The sequence below is a fragment of the Zootoca vivipara genome, chromosome 2, assembly GCF_963506605.1.
Source record: "Zootoca vivipara chromosome 2, rZooViv1.1, whole genome shotgun sequence".
NCBI classification, from domain to species: domain Eukaryota; kingdom Metazoa; phylum Chordata; class Lepidosauria; order Squamata; family Lacertidae; genus Zootoca; species Zootoca vivipara.
This window is the reverse complement of record NC_083277.1, coordinates 2,191,566-2,212,234: the sequence shown is the minus strand read 5'-3', so window position 1 is coordinate 2,212,234 and position 20,669 is coordinate 2,191,566. Positions and strand designations below refer to the sequence as shown.

Sequence of the window (20,669 nt, the reverse complement as noted above, 5' to 3'; positions counted from 1 at the left end):
TCTGTCCAGGACTCTCTCACTTTCCTTCTCCTTTGGAATGGGGTGGCTAAGCGAATATGTGTGACACTGAAAAAGCTGAATTCTAACGGTTAAAATTTTCAGAGGTAAATATCCTTTAGAATTATAAACCAATTGTATGGAAGCTGTCAACTGGATAACAAAATGGATTATGTTTACTAAATGTGGCCAAAGAAGCCAGTCTGGGCAGCTCTTAACAGAATTTTAAAAACACGATAAAACATCAAAAAACTTCCGATGGAGATTAAATGAACATTTACTTGACGATCAAGAGATAGAAGAGAAAGCAAAGAAGACATTGATTGATTACTTTATAATTAATAGAAACCAAGAAACAAAAAAAGCATAATATAGGATGCAAGTAAGGCAGTGATGAGAGGGTTTTTCATTCAACAGAATAGTATAAAGAAAAAGTTGAGAGAAGAAAAAATGGAGCTATTAAATCCAATAATAGAGAATGAGAAAAAGCTAACCAAAAAAAACCAAATGATGTAAAGATAAGTCAAAATATTAAAATGCTACAAAGTCAATTCTCATTGATTTTTAACCAGGAATGGAAAATTTAAATGATGAGGCAGATTGTTTTTGAACATGCTAACAAAACAGGAAAATGGTTGGCATGGCAAATTAGGAAAGGAAATTTCAGAATACAATCAATAAAATTAGAGTGGAAGAAAAAAGAAATAGAAAACCCGACAGAGATCAGGAAAAGCTTTGTAAAATTTTTATAGACAATTGTATTAAAAAAACTGGAAAAGAAACCATAGGAAAAATTGAACAATATTTAAAAATAAGGAGGTGCAACAGATTCCAAAAGATAAGACTGATTGAACGAATAGAAGATTTTTTTTTGAAAGCAATTAAAAATCTAAAAAGTGGGAAGGCACCGGGACCGGATGGATTCATGGCAAAATATTACAAAAAACTGAGTCACACCCTACTGGTACCTTTTAAAGAAGTAATGAATGGTATATCAAGAGAAGGAAAAGTGCCGGAGATGTGGAGAGAAGCATATATTGCATTGGTACCTAAACCTGATTCAGATTTATTGCAGGTTAAAAATTATAGGCAGATTTCATTACTAAATAATGACTACAAAATATTTGCTAGCATTCTAGCAAATAGGTTAAAGATGGTATTGAATGAGGCAATCCATGAAGATCAAGCAGGTTTTCTTCCTGGCAGACAGATGAAGGGTAACATAAGAAATGTTGTAAACATTATCAAATATTTAACAGCCAGGAATGAAAAGCAAGCAACACTGATTTTTGTAGATGCACAGGAGGTCTTTGATAATATATCTTGGGAATTTATGATGAAAAATCTGGAGGTAATGGGTTTAGGACAAAGGTTTATAAGAAGTATAAAAGCGATATATTTGGAGCAAAAAACGAAACTTATACTGAATAACATCTTGACCGAAAACATTGAAATTGCTAAAGGTACAAGACAACAAGGGTGCCCATTGTCACCATTATTATATATATCGGTACTCGAAGTCCTTCTAAAGACAATCAGGAAGACAGAAGGAATTAAAGGAATTACGGTCGGAAGAAAGGAACATAAAGTGAAAGCCTTTGCCGATGACTTGGTACTGACAATAGAAGAACCACTAGACAGTGCTAAGATAGTACTAGAGGAAATTGAAGAATATGGACAAATTGCAGGTTTTAAACTAAAGAGAAAAAAGACCAAAATGTTAGCTAAAAACAAGGACAAAGGAACGATAGAAAAGATTCAAGAACAAACAAATATAGAGGTGGTCAAAAAAATTAAATATTTGGGAATTTGGTTAACTTCAAAGAACATTAATTTATTTCAAGATAATTATATAATTATATAACGGACACGACTAAACGACTAAACCAGCGTTTCTCAACCGCTGTTCTGCGGCACACTAGTGTGCCGCGAGACGCTGGCTGGTGTGCCGGGACGTGCGGTGACGAGAAGGGCGATTTGCATTGTCACGTGCCTGGCGGCCGCCAATAAACAACACTGACCCGCCGCGGCAAAATTTAGACAAACTAAACTAAAATTTAGACAAACTTAAAGAAGCTGGCTGGATGAGCTCAACCTGAAACTTGCTGAGCAAAGGATTGTGCTGGCAGAGAAATCAGCGGCTTGTGAAGCCTTATTACAGGAGATTGCAACCAACACAGCAATTGGCAAGTGTTTCTTACAGTCATAATTATATAGTCAATATAGGGTGGCACAGAGTTAAATTTTTTAACTTTTTTAATGGTGGTGTGCCTCGTGATTTTTTTCATGGAACAAGTGTGCCTTGGCCCAAAAAAGGTTGAGAAACACTGGTTTAGACCACAGCGCCACCCGCGTCCCTTTTCATAGAGAATATAACAGGTTTCTAATGACCATATATATAGTATGAGAATAATATTATGGTATTTTTTTGCACATTTCCCATTTCTCTCCCTTTTATCACTTAATTTCCTATAACTGAAATGATTTCAGTCAGTTACTTCCCAGCTACCTGCATTCTTCTCCATCTACCTTCAGAGGTATTATTCATCTGAATCCCAGGGGATGGGAATCACGGGTGGGGAGGGAGCTTTTGCCCTCAGGCCCTGCTGGTGAGTTTCTCCTGGGCTGGTAACTCTGAGAATAGGATGCTGGAAAAGAGGGGTCCTCCTGCGTTGGGGACTGGCATAAAAACTAGGTCAGTTGTTCTCAGAAAACAACTATGTTAATTATCTGCATGAGGAGAGTTTTGGGGAGTTGCCCACCACCTGCGAGGTCAAAGAAATAAAGTCATTTGGCCTGCACTGTTTCTATGGAAATTGAAAAAGTGAAACTGAATTTAAGAGGGGAGTCTGTGCACTGCGACTTTAATGACTCACACTTTCCACCTGGATTGTGAGTGTTTCAGGATTGAGAGCGAAAGATTTTCAAGCATTCAGATGTAATTTGACAGTAGTAAACCATTCTACTTGAAGCCTGGAATGTCATGTGGATTTCTACCTCTTCTTCATGCTTCAGTTTCCTGCGCTCTGAATGCTGATGCGTGTGTGAACTTTGCTAAGAGGCCAGTTTGGGGAAATAGTATTGGACCCAAGTAGTCAGTGAATTAAGAGGGAAATACAGTCATACCTCGGTTTAAGTATGCTTCGGTTGGAGTACTTTCAGCTTAAGTACTCCATGGACCTGTCTGGAACAGATCAATCAACTTTCCATTACTTTCAATGGGAAAGTTCGCTTCAGGTTAAGTACAGACTTCTGGAACCAATTGTGTACTTAAACAGAGGTACCACTGTAACAATATTCCTTAATATCCTACAAATCTGGAAAGGCTCTTTCTATGTTCCTACACACTGAAATGAGACACACAAAGATACAGTCTCACAGAAAAGTGGAAGTACAGACCTCTCAATTGGTCCAGGACAACGTCTCTGTATTTTTCTGTTTCAATGGAGATGAGCTCAGACTGGTGTATCAGAGTCTCTCCTAAGTGGAATAAATAAAACAGAAGTGCTATTGATGTTCTATGTGATTGTTAAAGTATTCAGAAATATTCATCTTTAGAAACAAAGCCAAAAGTATTTGGCAGCCAATTAAAGTCCCATAAAGATATGATCACTCTTGTTTTTGTGGGCAGCATTCCGATTGATGTAGACAATAAAGCTCATTTCACCATTAACCTGTGAGTCTCTTTGTAGATTTTGCAGGTTTACTTCAGAAACTGTACCAAGGATGTACCACAATTATTTGCACAAGAAAAGTTACAGGTGGACAAAATCACAGTTTGTAAGATGGGCAAGTTGCTTGTAATACTGGCAATCCTCGTCCTGCAACCCAGTCAGATGGGCGGCATATAAATGAACTATTATTGTTATTCAGATGCCTACACGTAAACCCTCCAGCGATGGGCATTGTCTATCATGATCTTGGGTCCTTTACCCTTGATGCCCACCAGACTGGGAAAGTGCATACATCTCTTATCTTCTGTTGCTGATGCATTGTATCACAGCTTGTAACTCACTCTACCAAAAACAAAAAGTAGTAGTGATGCTTTCAATAGATCAATGATCCATGAATCTCAAAAGCATTTCCATAGCACCCTCCACCCATATTTTTAGACTGCTGTACAACAGCATCCATGATCAGTCGTGCAGTGGAAAGTGAACATTGCTACTTACCGTGATAGGTTCCTTCTCTGCAGGGAGGAAGGGGGGCCCCGAAGTCAAACTTTTGAGATGGGCAAGACGACCCCCTTGCCAGTTCAGTCTGTGCTTAAGCAGGTAACTGTATAGCAAGAAATAAACAACAGAACAGGAAGAAAAAGGGAGACAACTTCTTAGGATAAAGGAATTAAGTGGTCCCACAGTTGGGCATTTTACTCTGGGTAGCTCCTATGGGTCCCTGTAAGTGTCATATATTCTACCCAATATTGAACCAGAACAGATCTCCAACGTATAGTTATCTGAGTAAAAACTTAAAGCACGTTGCGGGATTCCCAGAAAATAGACCAGAGACATTTCTTTTTCATCCAGCAGAGCTTTACTGCTACTGAAGGCAAATCAGCATAAGGGTCACAAATCCAATACATTGAGTATTGGTACTGTCCATAAGAAATCCAGTTGCAGCAGGCTCAAAATAAACTTACAATAACTTATAATAAGACTAAACACTAAGCATCCTATGTACCAGGGCTACCCTCTGGAAACTTTAACCTCCTGCCAGTACAGAGGTGGGCAAGGACCATGCACACAAAAGCTCATACCAAAATAAAAACTTAGTTGGTCTGTAAGGTGCTACTGGAAGGAATTCTTTTATTTTTTTCGACTACGTCAGACCAACAGGGCTACCTACCAGTCTCTTGAAAGTTTGACCTCCTGTCAGTACAGAGGTGGAAGGACCACCCACATGGGGACCCCCTTCCTGCACTAACGTGAAACTCAAAGCCTGAGGGGGGGGTTTCCGGAAAAAGGGGTTTCCTCCCAGGATCTCCCTACCTTTTCTCTCCAATGGCTGGACTTGGTAGAAAGAAGAGTCATCCGTCTGGAGCCCCCAGCGTCTTGTCAGAGCACCTAAGGGGGAGGGGATTCCGCTTCCCGGAAAGAAGTGGGTGGGGAAATGGGATCCCCCTGTTCAGGGATCCCTTCCTGTCCCTTTCTCAGAGGCAGATTTCTAGGCAGGAAGGGGAAAGCTAAGGCAGCCCCCCGGAGATTCCCCCTCCCGCCAGCGCCCAAGATGGAGAAATCTATTCCAAAAGGCCACGTGCCTCTCTCTCTGTGTGTGTTTGGCAGGGCTCCCCTCCCCAGGAAATGCTTCCATTGATCCCTCAGCCCCCCCCCACTTTTCCTGCCCTCCTCCCTCCGCCTCCCCTGCGCCTAGAAACCCCCCTTGGCACTGCTCACCCCGAGCGCCCCCACCTATCCCTCCGGAGGGGCCTCACAAGGCGAGCAGGGGGGGGAGGGAGGTCTCTATCCAGGCCTCTCGCCCGTCCATTGATTCCCTACCCCCCCCCGAACTAATGTGCGGGGCGTGGGTGCTTCAAAGCAGAAACCCTGCAAGGCCTTGTCCCTTTCTCCCCCCTCCCCATTCCACCCCCTCCCTTCCCCATCGCTGCATCTTTACCTCTTTGACCTCTCGGCCCATCCGCCTCCCTTGCTCGCTCTTCCGAAGTCTTTTCCTGCAATAGGAAGAGCAGAGCCCCCCCTTCTAAAGCTCCTCCTTTCCCCCCGCCTGCCTGGAAACGTCAAGCCCATAGAGCTACGAAGGGGAAGAGCAGCCCCTTCGTGTGCTCGGATGAGAACTTGCACTGAGGATTTCCCCAGGACTTGCATGGGAGGCGCCTGGGTCGAGTGGGGGTGGGGGGTGCCCCCCACCTCCTTTAGGACTGAGAGGGGGGGCAGTTCATCCCTATTCAGTTCTTCCTATATACTGGATGCTCAGGGACCCTCCCAGTACGCGAACTAAAAAAACAAAACATCTCACCCACTTACCACAGTATCTTGTAACAGGTAGGTAGCCGTGTTGGTCTGTATCTGAAGAAGTGTGCATGCACACAAAAGCTCATACCAAAATATAAACTTAGTTGGTCTTTAAGGTGCTACTGAAGGAATTTTTTTAGTTTATCTTGTAGTGAGTGAAACAAACAAAAGGGAAGTTTCATTAACAAAAAGAAGTTTGTGAAGGAAAGTGGGTCAGGAAATGCGTTTTCCTGTGCAGAAGTCAACTTATTTACTTAAACTATAAATATAACCTGCCTGAGGCTTAAGCGCAGTGTTACTTAGCCTCTCTTTACTCAAATACCAATCTGAAGAAGTGTTCATGCACATGAAAGCTCATACTAATGACGAACTTAGTTGGTCTCTAAGGTGCTGCTGGAAGGAATTTGTTTATTTTGTTTCAAATATCAGTTGTTATACTTCAATTTCTGCTACTTACTTATGAGAGGTGGTTCAGTTAAATAATACAACACATCTTACTTCCCCTATCAATGCCGCCCTGGTTCATGAGTGAGGGGCATTTTTCCTCAGGCCCCCCCTCTCTCTCAGCAACCCCACTCCTGAGGTAATTCCAAAATGGCATAGCAGACCCAGGGGATCCCTTCCCCCCTTGTAATTGGCTTGGGGGGGAAGGGCGGATTTGATTTAAAATCAAACTGATTTAAATCATAGTTTTCTACATAAAGACTAATTCTTGCTGGTATAATTTTAATATGCAAAATAAAAAAATTCCTCCAGTAGCACCTTAAAGACCAACTAAGTTTTTATTTTGGTATGAGCTTTCGTGTGCATGCACACTTCGTCAGATACACTTTGGTTTGGTTGGAACGGAAAGGTTGCAAATGTCCTGCCTGAGCCAGATGAATGAAAAAGCCTCATGAAATTTCAAGTGTATTTCAAGGTTTCAAGTGTATCTGAAGAAGTGTGCATGCACACGAAAGCTCACACCATTGGTCTTTAAGGTGCTACTGAAGGAATTTTTTTATTTTGCTTCGACTCAGACCAAAACAGCTACCTACCTTTACTATGCAAGTAGATGAAGATTTTTAGAATAACTACTTTTCATATTAGTTTTTTACCCCCAGTTTAATAGGTTAATCATTCATATTTGGACAACTTTTTTGTTGTACTTAGGAAGGAGAAAAATAATCATTACCTTAATAATAACAATTTAAATAGATTTATTCAACTGAAACAATAACATTACAGCCTATGTTATTTGCTTAAACAAACATCCATGTTTGTTAACTAATTTGGCTAAACAAAAACAAAATATATACCGGTATATTTTAAGAAACATAGACTGTCAGCCCAGCCTAAACATGAAAAACTTAAATACTGTCCACTCAAAAAAATCAGAAAAACATTGTTTCTATTCTATTCACTGAACTTCTTGAAACTTAGCAGTGAAGGGGTTGATTCTGTTTTCATAGGTTTGTAGAACAATAGGATTAAGGTCTTTTTCTCAACTCTGCTCATGTTATAACATTTTTGCTGTGAAGAAGAGGCATGTGATCTCTGCTGAGTCAAATTCAGTTTTGAGAACTGCAAAAGTAAACCAAGCATCTGTGGTAATGTAGGCAGAGAAACTGCCCAATAATTTTACAAAAACCTCTGGAAGAGCATGACATTGTGAATGGATTAATGGAATTTATTTACCCAAAAAATTAAACATATAAAACCTTATTCTACACTAGTGGAATTCAGCCCGTTTAAAAACGGGCGCTAGAACGCTGCTGTCCTGCAGCGCCGGCATGGGACCGAGCTTCGGAGGTCTCCGAAGCCCCGTCTCATGCGGGAGGTGCGTGGCGAGGCGGTGGGGGGGGGAGAAGCACTTCTCCCGCCCCCCCCGCTGCGCACCTCCCGCATGAGACGGGGCTTCGGAGACCTTCTCCGAAACTCCGTCCCATGCCGGCGCTGCGTGCCGAGGCGGCGGGGGGGGGGAGGAGCGCTTCTCCCCCCCCACCGCCTCGCCACGCACGCCAAGCCAGTCCCCGAGCCGAAGTGCGGCGCGACGGGTGCTTTTCGCCGTTTGCCTCCCCCTTCGCTCCGGGAAGGCAAACGGCGAAAAGCCCCCGCCGCGCCGCACTTCGGCTTGGGGACTGGCTTGGCGGCGGCGGGAAAAAGAGGAGGAATTCCTCCTCTTCTTCCCGCCGCCGCCAAGCCAAAGCCAGCTTCCCTCGCCGAGGAAGCGCCGTCCCATGCCGGAGGTGCGCGGCAAGGCTGCCGGGGGGAGCGCTTCTTTCCCCCGCCGCCTCGCCGTGCACCTCCAGCATGAGACTGGGCTTCGGAGCGGCGGTTGGCGGAGCGGCGGTTGGCCGTTGTCCCTCCGTCCAATCCCTGTGTCTCTGGGGTACATGCGCAGTACCCCAGGGACAAACGGGACAGCTTGGACGCAGGGACAACTTGGACATTATTATATAGGATAATGAAAAAAACTAATCTTTATTTCATGATGGAATAACCTTTGGATGGTAATATATTTTCCTCAAAAGGCATTTTATTAAAAAAAATCTGATTTAAATTTTTTAAAAAATTCAACTTATTTGATTAAAATAATAATAATTTATTTTTATCCACCCTGCTTGGGGGGCTTCCCTCCCTAGAAGAACTGCTCCCTCCGGACTGGAAGGAGACCCAGGGGGAGCCTGAATCCCCCCAGGATCTGCTTCTCCTGCCTCAGAGTCAGCCCTCCCAGGACACCCCTGTCAGTAGACCTTCCCCAGACCCCCAAGCGGGTCTCCCTCTCCAAGCTGGGAGGGTCTTTCCTTTCAGTATGAACAGTCTCCTCAGGGTGGGTGTTCAACTCAAACCAGAACCAGTTCTCCGTCAGACAAATCCTATTCCCCCCCCCAACTCCCCAAAATCCCTCTCCATCTTCTCTCAAATCAAACTCTCTCCCTCAGAAATGGCCCCTTTTGTTTTCCCTCCAAAAGTGCTGTTGGCCAATCAGAGAGAGGCTCCATCCCTCTGCTGGAATTTCTGGGGGACTGAATGGCCAGACTCTGGCTCTGCTGTCAGTCACACTTCAGCCTGACAACAACCAGTACAGGTCAGCTGTACTGACCACAACCACCAGACCTACTAAAGGTCAATACTTTCAGCAGTTATAAGAGCAGAGGTGGCAAAATCAAGAGCTTGCCTCTGAGAGGAAAAGTGTGTTGGGCTAACTTGTGAAAGTTCATTCCAGAAACTAGGAATCACTTTGGAGAAGGCATTACCCAGGAAGGAACTGGGCGAGGGAAATCTTTAAAAACATCTTTAAAAACAGTTCATTTCAGGCTTTATGATACATGGTAAGAATTTGCTTCCTCCTCCTCCTTCTTTGGTGATCCCTCATAGCCGAATATATGTTTGTCTTCCATGAACACGGTCTTAACGGTGTATCCATAGGTGATTGTGGAGGCCAATTCTGGAGCCATACGTCCTTCCACAGTGAGGACCTGAGAAGTAGCTCGGGGGTGGGGGGAACTGAGTGCCACACTGCAGGGAGTACCACTTAACTGTGCCAGAGCCATGTGTCTCTCCTGGGAGTGACGTGGTGACTTGGGCGCATGCAGGCTCTGCGCTGCCCGAAAAATAAGCAGGCGTCTGCTGGGTGCAGGGGCAGAAGAGGGCTCAGGAACTGGGATTCTGGTGCACCCTGCCCTGCTGCCCCGGGTAGTGGCTACCTACGCTGCTGGTGGGGACATAGGTTTCCAGGCAGGAGTTGGTTGTGGTGAGGGTTGACTAAATGTGCCTGCCTCTTAGCACACTACCCCCTTTCATCATCAGTTTGAGAGCCTTCAAAGTCCATGACACCTTTGCTAAAGGCTGTTCTCCAATTGGAGCACTCGCAGGTCAGAGTTCCCCGATTGTCAGTGCTTCTAGTACATATTTTCTAAGGTTCATGTCCAGGGGAGGGAATAACACTAAAAGAAAAAGGCAACAAAGGGATAGAAAAGCTCAACGTCCGGAAGGGACCCAGTTTATTTTGAGATAAGCTGTTGCTATAGCATCAGTGACTCCAAGCCAGCAGTTCTTTTTAAAATAGCTTTGATAGAAATGTACAGGCATTAGCTCATAGAAGTTATACATGAGAGGCAAGGTCACAGGTGTCTTGGGTGTCCAGGTGTCTTGGAATCATAGGATTAACGTTTCACTCGCTTTTTGTCTGTCTGCCAATCCTTAGCATACCATTCCCATAGCTTCCTACGCCTGGAAAACTCAAGGTGAGAACAGTTGGTCACATAAAGGTGCTATTTCTAAAATGATTTAAACAGTTGTTAGAATGATAAGGGGATGGGAGTCGGGAAGTTCACATAGCATAGAAATTCTTACATTACATATGTTAGATTCCATCACAGAGAGTAGTTGCAGATATTACAAAAAATACATACATTTCATTCAATGCAGAATTATATTAAATCTACTGTTTGCTTGTTAAATGGGTTAATCAACAGCCTCCAGCACATGATCCAATGGGAAAGGGAGATTCGTGTCCACCACAATCGTACTGCCTGCTTCAAGCTGCTACTTGAGTGTCACTGACCGTGACGGTCTCAGATCTCCTGAGGTACAGAGGTGCAGCCCAGCCACAGAGAGGAGGGCCTGGGTGCCAGGGCTCAAACTTTCTTTCTTTAATCCTTTATTCCTGCTGCCACAGGAGATAATGTTCTAGCTGAACATTCAGTCCTTCAAATAAGCAAGAATGAGGAGTTGTAGCACAACTATCAATTCCTAAAACTATGCAGGGGTTTCAACATTACTTTATGTACATAAGAAGATTGTTTCACTCTTTCTGTGTCTTATTTGTTCATTTAGTGTAATTACAACAGTAGGTGTTATACGATTATACGGTTGTATACTACTAATTTAACCAACCCTGCTTCCAAAGCATAATGACTTTCACCCTCTTAATTTCCGCAATGCTCTATTAGCAATCCCAAAACACCAACATTTCCAAATCTCTCAACTGAAGACCCAACTTCAGCCGACTCAAAGAGCATCAACATTCCCACCAGCATTGCAGATTCACGCTCTCTGCAAACTTCAAACAGTCCATGACCTATTATATTTCATTTACTATTGTGAGACATTACCTTCATTACTTTAAAACATGCGTAAAACTTTACATGCAGACACCAGAAAATAACATATACTCTATGGATTTAATGGTTGATGTATATTATGATCTTCCCTCCAACTCAAGCTCCTTCCACACTCCATGCATTAAAATGGTTTATTCACATGCGAGTTCACTATTCTTTTGAGAGGTTTTCAATCTCACTGAAGTTCTTTTCATCTATATACAGTATATATAAATGCAAACTGGGCATGTGGGTTAGACTCCACTTTTCTCCGAAACTGCTTGACCGATTGCGTTCAAATTTGGACACATCACATGCGAATATGCGTAGATAGATGTCACACCTATGGCAGGAAAGCAGGTAAAACCCACTGCTTCCGAACACAAAACTCAGACAGCCGGGGATGCTGGGAAATAGAACCCAGAAGTTCACAGTGCCTTTCCCAAGGGTGGGGGCTAAGGTATGGCAATACAGGGCGGAGGCCTTGGCTCGCATTTACATACTAGGCTGAGCCGAGGCCTACAGACTTTACAGACTAGGCTGAGTGGAGCCCTGGGTGGGGGCTGGATAGGTCATGGGTTGAGCCAGGGTGGGGGGAGTCACAGGGATGACCCGGGGGTAGGGGGAGGAGGGGACGGGATACCTCATGGGTCGCAACAGGATGGGAGGTATCACAGGGATGAGGCACAACAATGGGGGGGCGCACATAGCCCAAGGGGGAAGGGACACATCCTCACCCTTTCCCGGGAAACAAGGACCCTGAGTCAGGCACAGCAACGCGTGACCGGGCCAGCTAGTACTCAATAAATGTAAATTGTTTCTCCCCTGCGTGAATCCACTGTTCTAGTTACAGGTAGCTAGCCGTGTTGGTCTGACGTAGTCGAAACAAAATAAAAAATTTCCTTCCAGCAGCACCTTAGAGACCAACTAAGTTTGTCATAGGTATGAGCTTTCGTGTGCATGCACGTTCTTAGGGAAGCTCTTAGCACACACAACCCACACATTTAATTTCCTCCTCCCATGAGTGTATTCGCTGATGTATTTTAAAATGTCCAAATTCACTGCAGCTCTTCCAACTCTCTATAAATGAGTTCGTGTGTATTTTAAAATGTCCACTGACTGAAGCGCTTTCCACACCCAATTCATTTAAACGATTTCTTCCCTGTGTGAGTACGCTGATGTATTCTAAGGGTTCCACTTTGACCGAAGCTCTTTCCACACTCCATACAGTTAAATGGCTTCTCCCCTGTATGAGTTCGCTGATGGTTTCTGAGGTTCCCATTATTACGGAAGTTCTTTCCACACTCCAAACATTTAAACGGTTTCTCCCCTGTATGAGTTCGCTGGTGGCTTCTGAGGCTTCCATTCTCAGTGAAGCTCTTTCCACACTCCATACATTTAAATGGTTGTTCCCCTGTGTGAGTTCGCTGATGCTTTCTAAGGCTTCCACTTTGACTGAAGCTCTTTCCACACTCCATACATTTAAATGGTTTCTCCCCTGTGTGAGTTCGCTGATGGCTTCTGAGGTACTGATTATTAATGAAGCTCATTCCACACTCCTTACATTTATAGGGTTTCTCCCCTGTATGAGTTCGCTGATGCATTTTAAAATGTCCACCTTGACTGAAGCTCTTTCCACACTCCATACATTTAAATGGCTTCTCCCCTGTGTGAGTTCGCTGATGGCTTCTGAGGTTCCCATTATTACGGAAATTCTTTCCACACTCCATACATTCAAATGGTTTATCCCCTGTGTGAGTTCGCTGGTGTATTTTATAGTGTCCGCTTTGACTGAATCTCTTTCCACATTCCATACATCTAAATGGTTTCTCCCCTGTATGAGTTCGCTGATGGCTTTTGAGGTTCCCATTATCACTGAAGCTCTTTCCACATTCCATACATTTAAATGGTTTCTCCCCTGTATGAGTTCGTTGATGTAGTCTAAGCTTACCGCATTCACTGAAGCTTTTTCCACAATCCATACATTTAAATGGTTTCTCCCCTGTGTGAGTTCGTTGATGTACTCTAAGGCTTACACTATAACAAAAGCTCTTCCCACACTCAATACACTTAAATGGTTTCTCCCCTGTATGAGTTCGATGATGCATTTTAAGGGTTTCATTATGACCGAAGCTCTTTCCACACTCCATACATTTAAATGGTTTCTCCCTTGTGTGAGTTCGATGATGCATTTTAAGGGTTCCACTTTGACTGAAACTCTTTCCACACTCCATACATTTAAATGGTTTTTCCCCTGTGTGATGTCTTTGGTGTAGCCTAAGATTTTTGGTTGAAGTGAAGCTCTTTTCACACACTATACATTTATGTGGTTTCTCTCCTGTGTGAGTGCGTTGATGTAATTTAAGGTTTCCCTTTATATTGAAGCTCTTTCCACAGTGCATACATTTAAATGGTTTCTCCCCTGTGTGAGTTCGATGATGCATTTTAAGGGTTTCACTATGACCAAAGCTCTTTCCACACTCCATACATTTAAATGGTTTCTCCCCTGTGTGAGTTCGTTGATGCATTTTATAGTGTCCACTTTGACTGAAGCTCTTTCCACACTCCCAACATTTAAAGGATTTATCCCCTGTGTGAGTTTGCTGATGTATTTTATAGTGTCCACTTTGACTGAAGCTCTTTCCACACTCCCAACATTTAAATGGTTTCTCCCCTGTGTGAGTTCGCTGATGTATTTTATAGTGTCCACTTTGACTGAAGCTCTTTCCACATTCCAAACATTTAAATGGTTTCTCCCCTGTGTGAGTTCGTTGATGTATTGTAAGGGCTCCTCTCTGATTGAAGCTCTTTCCACACTGCATACATTTAAATGACTTCTCTCCTGTGCGAGTTTGTTGATGTTTCTTAGGAGTTTCACTCCAGTTCAAGCTCTTTCTGCACTTCATAGTTTCAAATGTTTTCTCTACGGCTTGAAACATTGATGTTAACTAAGTGCATACACCAGCTGAAGCATATTACACACATTTTCATATTCTCTTCATTATTCCCAGTGAAATTGCAGGTGGCCTCTCAGAATTCCGAATGCCTTCTCTGTTTCCTGTTTGCCAGTGGAGGGAAATTTTTTTGTTAGCGTTTAAAAGAAGAAGAAAAATGAACTTTTTAATTAAACATCTCCTAGATTTTTCCCTCTGCTCTGTCCAGGACTCTCTCACTTTCCTTTCTCCTTTGGGGTGGGAGGCTAAAGGAATATGTGTGACACTGAAAAGGTGAATTCTAATGGTAAAGACTTTCAGAGGAAAATATCCTTTGGAATTATATACGGATAAGTTCCCCTTTAATTAATAATAATAGTTGTTGTTGTTTTTGTTGTTGTTCTTCTACCCCGCCCATCTGGCTGGAATTCCCCAGCCATTCTGGGTGGCTCCCAAACAGAATATTAAGAACACAATAAAACATCAAACATTAAAAACTTCCCTAAATAGGGCTGCCTTCAGATGAACTGATGAAATGTCAACACTCACAAAAGATGAATGTAAAATAAAAAAATTCCTTCAGTAGCACCTTAAAGACCAACTAAGTTTTTATATTGGTATGAGCTTTCGTGTGCATGCACACTTCTTCAGATACAGTGAAATGGAAGTTTCCAGGCACTTATGTAGAGAAGGGGTGGGGAGGGGTGGGGATGGGGAGGGGGGATCACTCAGAAGGGTGGTGGAAATGGGTGATTGACTGACTGATAGCTGTTGATGACCGCAAACGACTGCAAATGGATTTGCATGAAAAAGCAAGGGCTGAGATGGCTGAAGATCGCTTATCATGTATAATGAGATAAGAACCCGATATCTCTGTTCAAACCAGGTCCCTCCATGGTTTTGAGCTTGGTGATAAGTTGCAATTCAGCAACTTCTCTTTCCAGTCTATTTCTGAAATTCTTTTGTAGTAAGACAGCTACTTTGAGATCTTGTATAGAATGTCCTGGGAGATTGAAGTGTTCTCCTACTGGTTTTTCTGTCTTCTGGTTCCTGATGTCAGATTTATGTCCATTTATCCTTTGGCGTAGGGTTTGGCCTGTTTGTCCAATATAGAGAGCTGAAGGGCACTGTTGGCATTTGATGGCATACACAATGTTAGAGGATGAGCAATTAAATAGTCCTGAGATGGTATGTTGGATGTTGTTGGGGCCAGTAATGGTGTTGTCTGGGTGTATGTGGCAGCAAAGTTGGCATCTGGGTTTATTGCAGGCTCTGGTACCAGTGTCCATGTTAAGTCTGGTGGTTGTATTATTGTGGGTGAGGAGTTGTTTAAGATTGGGTGGCTGTCTGTAGGCAATGAAAGGTCTTCCTCCCAGAGCTTTCCCACCCACAGCTATCAGTCAGTCAATCACCCATTTCCACCACCCTTCTGAGTGATTCCCCCCTCCCCATCCCCACCCCTCCCCACCCCTTCTCTACATAAGTGCCTGGAAACTTCCATTTCACTGTATCTGAAGAAGTGTGCATGCACACGAAAGCTCATACCAATATAAAAACTTAGTTGGTCTTTAAGGTGCTACTGAAGGAATTTTTTTATTTTACTTCGATCCAGACCAACACGGCTACCTACCTGTAACCAAAAGATGAATGGATTGCTTAAAGACATAGACTTTGTTTGGATAAATATACTTATGTTCGTAATGAGTTCACAGAGAATATAGTAGGTTTCTAATAACTATATATGCAGTACGAGAATAAGATTAGTAATTCTTGCACTTTTTTCTCTTCTCTCTCACTTATATTTTCTCACTTTATTTTCTATAACTGAAATGATATTTGTTATTCAGATGCCTACATGTAAACCCTCCAGCAATGGGCATTGTCTACCATGATCTTGGGTCCTTTACCCTTGAAGCCCACTATACTGGCAAAGTGCATGCATCTATTCTCAATTTATGCCAATGGATTGTATTGCAGGTTTTAACTCACTCTACCAAAACCAGAAGTTATAAAGATCATTTCAATATATAATTGATATATAAATCCCAAAAGCATTTTCACAGCACCCTCTATGTACCACAATTATTAGCGCAAGTTAAAGGGTAATGAACATATTATTACTTATGTTTTTGTGGGCTGGGTCCACACCTGAAGGTGTTGAATGATTTGTGAAGGACCCTGTGTAAGAGGCAGGAAAGGGACGATCTCCCATGGTTTGGAGCTGCAAGAAGAAAGGAAGGCTCCCAGGTGAGGTTCCCCCCTTTCTGTGTGAGACTTGGGTTAATTTTTCCGTGTATAAGACTATATTTCCCACCCCAAAAAAGTTTTAAATTGGGGGTCGTTTTATACACAGAATGTTGAAAATATTTATTTCTTAATTTTGGGCTCAAAAAATACACAGGGGCATATTATACAGGGAAATACATGGGGGCATGTAAACTGATATATGAAAGCTAGGATCTAAATGGCACGTTTAGATTAGATTAGATTAGATTATTGGCGCAACGTAATATCTAGTTGCGCTTTCTGTATAACAAGAATGCAAAGCTGATAATGGATGAACTGCAGCTAAACTCTGAAGAAAAATGAACTTCAGCAGAAAGCAAGCCTAACCTTATTTTTTTAGTTACAGGTAGGTAGCCGTGTTGGTCTGAGTCGAAACAAAATAAAAAAATTCCTTCAGTAGCACCTTAAAGACCAACTAAGTTTTTATTTTGGTATGAGCTTTTGTGTGCATGCACACTTCATCAGATCATGCGGCTCAATGTGGTGCCTTCCATAGTTCTAGTTACAGGTATCTGATGAAGTGTGCATGCACACGAAAGCTCATACCAAAATAAAAACTAAGTTGGTCTTTAAGGTGCTACTGAAGGAATTTTTTTATCTTATTTTTTAAAACATTGCCTAGGTTCTCCGCTCTGCTCTTTATGTCTCCCTGAGGAAGTGTGGCCGGAGAATGGGCCATTTGATCTCATGCCTGTCTTGTGATACAGAACTATCCCAGTGGAAATTCTCTGTCCAGGACTCTCTCATTTTCCTTTCCACTTTGGGGTTGGTGACAAAGGGAATATGTGTGACCCTGAAAAAGCTGAATTCTAACGGTCAAGACTTTCAGAGGAAAATATCATTTGGAATTATATACCAATTGTATGGAAGCTGTCAACTGGATTACAAAAAGTGGATTATGCGTTTCCTAAATGTGGCCAAGAGACTGATACTGATGAATTATTCATACCCCAGCCACTCTGGGCAGCTCCTAACAGAATTTTAAAAACATGACAAAACATCAAACATTAAAAACTTCCCTAAACAGGGCTGCTTTCAGATGGATTGACAATATGACTGCAATCACAAGGGCTGGATGGATTGCTTATAGACTTAGACTTTTGAGAAACATATAATATAGTAGGTTTCTAATGACCACATATATAGTATGAGAATAATCAGTTACTTCCCAGCTACCAGCGTTCTTCTCCATCCACCTTCAGAGGAATTATTCATCTGAATCTCAGGGGATGGGAATCACGGGTGGGGAGGGAGCTTTTGCCCTCAGGCCCTGCTGGTGAGTTTCTCCTGGGCTGCTCACTCTGAGAACAGGATGCTGGAAAAGAGGGGTCCTCCTGTGTTGGGGACTGGCATAAAAACTAGGTCAGTTGTTCTCAGAAAACAACTATCTATGTTAATTATCTGCATGAGGAGAGTTTAAGGGAGTTGCCCACCACCTGCGAGGTCAAAGAAATAAAGTCATTTGGCCTGCACTGTTTCCATGGAAATTGAAAAAGTGAAACTGAAATTAAGAGGGGAGTCTGTGCACTGTGACTTTAATGACTCACACTTTCCACCTGGATTGTGACTGTTTCAGGACTGAGAGCGAAATATTTTCAAGCATTCAGATGTAATTTGACAGTAGTAAACCATTCTACTTGAAGCCTGGAATGTCATGTGGATTTCTACCTCTTCTTCGTGCTTTAGTTTCCTGCGCTCTGAATGCTGCTGCGTGTGTGAACTTTGCTGAGAGGCCAGTTTGGGGAAATAGTGTTGGACCCAAGTAGTCAGTGAATTATGAGGGAAATAAAAATATTCCTTAATATCCTACAAATCTGGAAAGGCTCTTTCTATGTTCCTACACACTGAAATGAGACACACAAAGATACAGTCTCACAGAAAAGTGGAAGTACAGACCTCTCAATGGGTCCAGGACAACGTCTCTGTATTTTTCTGTTTCAATGGAGATGAGCTCAGACTGGTGTATCAGAGTCTCTCCTAAGTGGAATAAATGAAACAGAAGTGCTATTGATGTCCTATGTGATTGTTAAAGTATTCAGAAATCTTTAGAAGCAAAGCCAAAAGTATCTGGCAGCAAATTAAAGTCCAATAAAGATATGATGACTCTTGTTTTTGTGGGCAGCAGTCCAATGATGTAGGCAAGAAAGCTCATTTCCCCATTAACCTGTCTCTTTGTAGATTTTGCAGGTTTACTTCAGAAATTGTACCGATGATGTACCACAATTATCAGCACAAGAAAAGTTACAGGTGGACAAAATCACAGTTTGTAAGATTGGCAAGTTGACCCACCTTGCTTGTTATACTGGCAATCCTCATCCTGCAACCCAGTCAGATGTGCAGCATATAAATGAATTATTATTGTTATTCAGATGCCTACATGTAAACCCTCCAGTGATGGGCATTGCCTATCATGATCTTGGGTCCTTTACCCTTGAAGCCCACCAGACTGGGAAATGAACATTGCTACTTACCGTGGTAGGTTCCTTCTCTGCAGGGAGGAAGGGGAGTCCCGTGTGAGTTGTCAACACCCCCTCTCCCCTGGAAGGAAGTAAAACTTTTGAGATGGGCAAGACCTTGCCAGTTCAGTTTGTGCTTAAGCAGGTAACTGTATAGCAAGAAAAACAACAGAACAGGAAGAAAAAGGAAGACAACTTCTTAGGATAAAGGAATTCAGTGGCCCCACAGTGGGACATTTTACTCTGGCGAGCTCCTAAGGGTCCCTGTCATTTATTTTACCCAATATTGAACCAGAGCAGATCTCCAACTTTTAGTTAGCAGAGTAAAAACTTAATCACGTTGCCAGATTCCCAGAAAATAGACCAGGGACATTTCATTTTCATCCAGCAGTGTTTTTCTGCTACTGACGGCAATCAGCATAACGGTCACAAATCCAATACATGAGTATTGGTACTGTCCATAAGAAATCCAGTTGCAGCAGGCTCAACTTAAACTTACAATAACTTATAATAAGACTAAACACTAAGCATCCTATGTACCAGGGCTACCCTCTTGAAACTTTAACCTCCTGCCAGTACAGAGGTGGGCAAGGACCATGCACACAAAAGCTCATACCAAAATAAAAACTTAGTTGGTCTGTAAGGTGCTACTGGAAGGAATTCTTTTATTTTTTTCGACTACGTCAGACCAACAGGGCTACTTACCTGTCTCTTGAAAGTCTGACCTCCTGTCAGTACAGAGGTGGAAGGACCACCCACATGGGGACCCCCTTCCTGCACTAACGTGAAACTCAAAGCCTGAGGGGGGGGGAGTTTCCGGTAACTTAAGGAAGGTGTTTCCTCCCAGGATCTCCCTACCTTTTCTCTCCAATGGCTGGACTTGGTAGAAAAAAGAGTCCTCCGTCTGGAGCCCCCAGCGTCTTGTCAGAGCACCTAAGGGGGAGGGGATTCCGCTTCCCGGAAAGAAGTGGGTGGGGAAATGGGATCCCCCTGTTCAGGGATCCCTTCCTATCCCTCTCTCAGAGGCAGATTTCTAGGCAGGAAGGGGAAAGCTAAGGCAGCCCCCCCCCCGGAGATTCGCCCGCCCGCCAGCGCACAAGATGGAGAAATCTCTTCCCAAAGGCCACGTGCCCCTCTCTCTCTCTGTTTGGCAGGGCTCCCCTCCCCCGGAGATGCTTCCATTGATCCCTCAGCCCCCCCCCAACTTTTCCTGCCCTCCGCTCAGAAACCCCCCCTTGGCACCGCTCACCCCGAGCGCCCACACCTCTCCCTCCGGAGGGGCCTCACAAGGCGAGCAGGGGGGGGGGGGAGAGAAGGAAGGAAGGAAGGAAGGAAGGAAGGAAGGAAGGAAGGAAGGAAGGAAGGAAGGAAGGAAGGAAGGAAGGAAGGAAGGAAGGAAGGAAGGAAGGAAGGAAGGAAGGAAGGAAGGGGGGTCTCTATCCAGGCCTCTCTCTCGCCCTTCCATTGATTCCCTCCCCCCCCCCAGGAGCTAATGTGCGGGGCCGGGGTGCTTCAAAGCAGAAACCCTGCAAGGACTTGTCCCTTTCTCCCCCCTCCCCATTTCACCTCCTCCCTTCCCCATCGCTGCATCTTTACCTCTTTCTCCTCTCGGCCCATCCGCCTCCATTGCTCGCTCTTCCGAAGTCTTTTCCTGCAATAGAAAGAGCAGAGCCCCCCCCTCTAACGCTCCTCCCCCCTGCCTGCCTGGAGACGTCAACCCCATAGAGCTACGAAGGGGAAGAGCAGCCCCTCCCTGTGCTCGGATGGGATCTTGCACTGAGGATTTTTCCAGGACTTGCATGGGAGGCCCACTTACCACAGTTCATCTTGTAGTGAGTGAAACAAACAACAAGGGAAGTTTTATTAACAAAAAGAAGTTCGTGAAAGAAAGTGGGTTAGGAAATGCGTTTTCCTGTGCAGAAGTCAACTTATTTACTTAAA

General features: G+C 43.5%; 1 protein-coding gene and 1 non-coding gene across 4 annotated transcripts; both read right to left on the bottom strand.

Moving 5' to 3' along the window:
• Positions 1-2,025: 2,025 nt before the first annotated feature.
• Positions 2,026-5,659, bottom strand: LOC118081305 (uncharacterized). Of its 2 annotated transcripts, none has more exons than XR_009556870.1 (3): positions 5,611-5,659; positions 4,170-4,275; positions 2,026-3,477 (listed from the first exon to the last, which is right to left on the bottom strand). It is a non-coding gene; the product is annotated as an uncharacterized LOC118081305 (transcript). The 2 variants fall into 2 exon arrangements; XR_009556869.1 differs by lacking the exon at positions 5,611-5,659 and adding an exon at positions 4,986-5,186.
• Positions 5,660-9,637: 3,978 nt separating this feature from the next.
• On the bottom strand, positions 9,638-20,419 carry LOC118081432 (oocyte zinc finger protein XlCOF6-like). 2 transcript variants are annotated; one of them, XM_060268656.1, is made up of 5 exons: positions 20,325-20,413; positions 19,587-19,761; positions 18,744-18,877; positions 18,169-18,249; positions 9,638-14,111 (listed from the first exon to the last, which is right to left on the bottom strand). In XM_060268656.1, exon 5 carries the CDS (start codon positions 13,990-13,992, stop codon positions 12,196-12,198), a length of 1,797 nt encoding a protein of 598 aa, XP_060124639.1. In that variant the 5' UTR covers positions 13,993-14,111; positions 18,169-18,249; positions 18,744-18,877; positions 19,587-19,761; positions 20,325-20,413; the 3' UTR covers positions 9,638-12,195. The 2 variants fall into 2 exon arrangements, with proteins under 2 accessions (XP_060124639.1, XP_060124638.1); XM_060268655.1 differs by lacking the exon at positions 19,587-19,761 and having other exon boundaries at positions 20,325-20,419.
• Positions 20,420-20,669: the final 250 nt, after the last annotated feature.

Excerpts from the sequence above, each read along its gene's own strand:
- LOC118081432 (XM_060268655.1), bottom strand. The coding sequence starts at position 13,992 with ATGTTTCAAGCCGTAGAGAAAACATTTGAAACTATGAAGTGCAGAAAG.